Genomic DNA, 5187 nt, shown 5'->3' with positions numbered 1-5187 from the left:
CTAGTAAGGATACAAATCTTTGTTGAACGACTAAATATCTCTTAAATCTTATGGTTACAATAACTCTTATACTCATTTGCGTCAACCCGATTTAATAATTTAATAGAGTGGTTTGCCGACTAGCAACACTATACCATAGTCTCCCTCTATTGCAAGTGACGATAAATGAAGTTTGACATCCGCATAACACTGAATTTATACCAGATCGTTACATTGGTGGTTGCGATAAACTCTTTTTCAAATTTTTCACTTCATGTTTTGTAAATATGTTTTATTCTGTGTTGCAATTGATATAAAATATGTATCTCATAAAGTTAATAATGCTAATACTTACAAACATTTCATAACATTCAAAAATTCTAATGGGTAAATTTAAAGAGAGTGTAAGTGATAAGTTTTAAAGAGAGCAAAATTGAGATATATACATGTTCTTTAAGTACATTTTGCTAATATAAATGAAGTGGTATTAAATTTCATTATCTTCATAACAATCCACAATACAGTTAAAATTACCAATTTCATATCCAATTATGGAACACATGTAAATACTTGAAGACTTCAAGGTCAGTTATTAGTTCATACAAAACTTAAATGAAAGTATTTTTTTTTGTATAGGGTATTTCCTCACCCTCTAGGTAAGAAACTAATATTTTTAGAATGTTTGAGTACCTCTTCTAACAAATGCTGTTCATACAAATCAAACTCTTTGATATTTTTTAGCATATTGAGAATCTGAGAGATCTTAGACCAATGCCTTACTGGTAGTTAACTGAAAATATTCAATCACAAACATAATTTTGAAAATTTTGATTTTCATACTCCGATTAGACGAAGAAGAAAACATGATGAATTTCAGAATCTTTGACTGAAATTGATTAAGTTGAATTCTCTCTTGTTATTCCTCTTTCACACACACAAAGATAAAAGTTTCTCAAAAATAACTTATAGAGAAAATGTATATTCTCTGGGCAGAGAAAGGACTTACCATATATATCTATAACTTTAAATCTGATAGGTAAATATCAAAATTAATGGATGAGATTTAATCTTATAACAATGAGTAGTTATTTTGAGATAAAAACTTCTAAGTGTACAACAAAACCAAATGAAATGGACAACAAAATTAATAAAAATTGGTTATTTCAAATTATGTCTCAAACTATATATTGAATCAATGAAAATTTATCATGTAAATTGAAAATTAAATATTCATCATTTTCTATTATTTACTTTCATATCATTGGTGTGGAACATAGTTTGGGACAACAAATCTTTCTCCCAACAAAACAAAGAGAGAGATCCTTACTCTTTCTGAGTGAAAATCATTCCCTACGTTTTTCCCCTTCTAAACATATCTAATTTCCACTCAATTCAATGATTAAGTAGTTGATATATTATCTTGTCAAATATTGATATGTTAGGATATACTTAGTAGGATTTTTATAGTTCTCTACACAATTATTTCTAGAACCATTTTTTTGTAGGTTTGAATCAACATTGATTTCACCCTGAGAGAAATACCTTAACATAAAATTATTTGTTGTTTCTTATAACTCATTTATGTAGGTGAGTGCATATCACAAATTACTGATTTTTCCTCTTTGTTCTTTCTTTTAACTTAAACTACAAGTGAAAATGTAGTTTATTAATTATAGAGAATCAATTTGTAAAAAAACCAAGAATTGTTATGCAAGAATAAATTAGTGTTCTCTATTAAAATGAGAGAATGAGAGAATTGTGTTTTTGAAATATCAAAGTTCAATATATAACATGAAAACATAGTTTAAAAAGATAATGTCATGGTTGATCACAAGCTGACACATAAACATAAATGAAACACACAATTTGGTAAATAAAAACATCATGACACCAAAGTATCATGGAACTCTAGCAGATACACACACCAATATTTGCTTGAACAAGCACTCCATTACTACAAATGATGATTTATTGGCCACACTCTAAATCTTCTAAGATGCCTGCTGCAATTCAATGTTCACTGTTGAGACTGTAGAGTAGAAAAGAAAAAGTTTAAGAAAGTAGCAAATGGAACTCTCATAACCAATAAGATTGTACAAACTCAAGTGAAAGATTCAAATGTTGGATAATATACACATTACCAAGAAACGTTTCTTGAACAGATTAATTATTTCCTGAGGATCATTTTTTGTGTGTGTATAAGCATCAATCTTGTTCAACTCCTGCAAAAGAAACATTATTGCTCAGAACTGCATATCTCCTTTTTGGAATGTCCAGTGCATTTAGGTCTATTTGTGAGTTGGTTTCTGGAGGGTAATAGAACGAAGAGAAGGGCTCGGGAGTCATAAAATATACTTATAGGATATCTCTAAAGCTTTCTTTTCATTCCCCTCCAAAATTAAACTCGCAAATAGACCCCGAGTAGTCAGGCTTCGTAATAAATGTATAGGGTTGAGGGTCAAATTCAAATGGAACATTCTATTTCCACTTGCAAAACAAATAGATGATGAGTCATGGTCAATTCATCACAAGAATGAATAAAACTAGTGCAATTTCCATAAACCAAGGAAAAGATTTCCGGGTACCTCAATCCATGCTGCAAGTTTAGGCCTTCCTTCCGTGACGTCATGCTTGAAAACATCAGCGAAGACAGTCTGGAATCTTTCAACAAACGGAATGTAGGCAACATCCACCTGATATCACATCACAAGCATTCACTATTCAGATGAATGAAAATCGATAAGTCATCGATATTATAAGCCACTGTTTTTGCAATAAGTTATGACTTTTCTGATACCCCTTTCATCTTATGCATCTTGATGAACATTAGTATCAGGCCAATTTCTTGAGTTGTGTATCGACAAAAACGATATTCAATTGATTTCAACTTACCCAACTAAACTGACCAAGGAGGAATGGTCCATCATCAAATTTACCAAGAGCATTTTCCAAGTAATCAAAAGCAGGACCTGATTCAAATTATCAATTTAAAGGCATATTTTATATTTCGAAAACACTTTCATAAATTTTTAAGATGTTACTTACTGGCTTGTTGTACAGCATCCCCTTTCAGTGAAGTGAACAAGTCTTTGGTGAATGTATCAACATGTGCTATCACCTGCTCACCATACTCTTCCTTAGCAGGATCCTAGAAAAATGTCTTCTTAACATCATTAGTTCATTGCTCTACTAACTAATCGAAGGAGATAAGGCGCCGCGATGGGCGAAAGGAGAGTGTGTAGTTCTTACAGTGGGAATCAAAGATGGCCCTTCAAAGTTTGCATCTAAATATTTGATCAAATCAAGGCTTTCCCCCAGTATCTTGCCATTATGCTCCAAGGATGGAACCTATTTATATGTTCGGAAAAGAAAGTCAAGACTCAAGATCAATTGAGTGATTCAAATTAGCTAAATCAAGCCGTTATAAAAAACTAGCCATCAATTTATGATCCTCTATAACCAAATAACACACCTTGTTTTCAGGGTAGACTTTCTCCTTGTACCAAGCAGGCCTGTTTTGTAGATCAATACCGACCAATTCGATCTTATCTTGTAACCCCTGCAAATATAATTTAACCAACCAAGGAATGAACAAAATAAGAAAAATGTTTGATAGTCAAAACTTCTTTGCTAGAATTTTCAATTTAGGCACATATATTGACTATTCAATGAGTGAGCTTAGAAGCACAGATACTTAGTACCATAGGAAACACAAGTACAATAAAAGACAAATATAGGTATCCGAAAACTTTTTGCAGTTGAAGATAGTATATATAGATGCAGAATATTTGTAAGAAGCCCAGAACATTTCCAGAATGTATTCATTATTGCTTACTAAATTCCATGAAAGAAAAATTATTGCTTAATACCTAACCATGATGATCACACTTTCTTTCTTAAATCATACTAAAAACATTTAGTGAGATAAAAACTTGGTTGTTGTTGTAATCACAATAAAAACGCATAGTTTCTACTCCATCATAACATATTACCCTATGTCAGAATATCAACAAAAACATCTTTAATCTTTAATAGAGTTGAAAAGAAGTCTAAACTCCATACAATGGAATAAGCTTTTAGGCTATTAATAAAAAATAAAAAATGACAAGTCTTTCTCTTTCAAACAGATAGGAAGATGAAAGCCAACACACATGTGAATAGATTGTGTGTCAAATTGTGGCCTACATCATCATGTAATATTGTTGCTGTGATGACCTCGAAAACACATCAGTCCACAATTATAGTGCGATGCCAAATCATTTGTTGCCGAATCGGGACGCAAGGCAATCAAGAAAACATTTGGGTCATATTGGATGATCGCATGGATCACATCAAATTTAATTTTTTTAAATCACATAAAAGTTCATAGCAAATCCCTACAATCCCAGCAGCTACTGCAAATGCAATTTAAAACACCGAAATAGATAATTATAGAAAGAGGAGATGAAGGGAAGAAAGAACCTTGTAGTTCCTAGTGATCCAAACACGTTGTGCAAAGGGGCATATATAACTGGTGTACAATCTGGTGGTTCCATCAAAAAGAGGGGGTTGGGGGGAGTTTGAAGTTAAAGAAGGAGGAAGAACTTCTTGCACGCCTCTATAGTATAATATCAATTACAGAAAGAGTAAGATAGAGTTAGAGAAAGATGAACAAAAAAAGTAACAGAAACAAGGTGAGAAGGTGACTAACGCAGTTGCCATTGATGTTCTTGTTCTTCTTTCAGGAATCAGGATCGTGATAGTATAGTGTCTACATTCAACCGTGTTCACCTTTTTATAGGACTAACTACAACACAACGTGTGTATCGCAAGCACTGACGTAAGCTTTGTCTTCCCATATTTCTCTCTCAACAACCAAATATATTAAGGGTTACTTTCCAAATAAGCTAATAGAAGACTTCAAAAGTTTCTGTATTTTATGACTCTAATTTTTGTAAGATGGATGTAAAGAGTTCGATTTATTTTGATTCTCTCAAAACTCAACCTAGAAAGACAAACAAAAAATTAACTAGTAGGATCAACTGTAAGCCTTTTCTCTTAATTTTTATATGTTGACCATCATTTTTTCTGTCAAATATGTGGATATCTATATTGTGCAGCGTTGGAGAAAGTGGGTGTCCATTGTGTTAAAAAAAAGAGTAAATTACACTACATTTTATTTAAATTACATAAATCACCCTATACTTTTCTACATCTACACAAACCTCC

At 32.1% G+C, this 5187-nt stretch overlaps 1 protein-coding gene across 1 annotated transcript; it reads right to left on the bottom strand.

Moving 5' to 3' along the window:
* LOC109347569 (glutathione S-transferase L3-like) lies at nucleotides 1750-4806 on the bottom strand. Its single transcript, XM_019587488.1, has 9 exons — nucleotides 4670-4806; nucleotides 4441-4576; nucleotides 3452-3538; nucleotides 3229-3327; nucleotides 3025-3127; nucleotides 2872-2948; nucleotides 2565-2672; nucleotides 2121-2201; nucleotides 1750-2008 (listed from the first exon to the last, which is right to left on the bottom strand). The coding sequence occupies exons 1-9, from the start codon at nucleotides 4678-4680 to the stop codon at nucleotides 1997-1999; spliced, it is 714 nt and encodes a 237-aa protein (XP_019443033.1). The 5' UTR covers nucleotides 4681-4806; the 3' UTR covers nucleotides 1750-1996.

This window comes from Lupinus angustifolius, chromosome LG05 (genome assembly GCF_001865875.1).
Source record: "Lupinus angustifolius cultivar Tanjil chromosome LG05, LupAngTanjil_v1.0, whole genome shotgun sequence".
Classification (NCBI taxonomy): domain Eukaryota; kingdom Viridiplantae; phylum Streptophyta; class Magnoliopsida; order Fabales; family Fabaceae; genus Lupinus; species Lupinus angustifolius.
The sequence above is the reverse complement of the archived record's forward strand: the minus strand, read 5'-3'. Positions and strand labels throughout refer to the sequence as shown.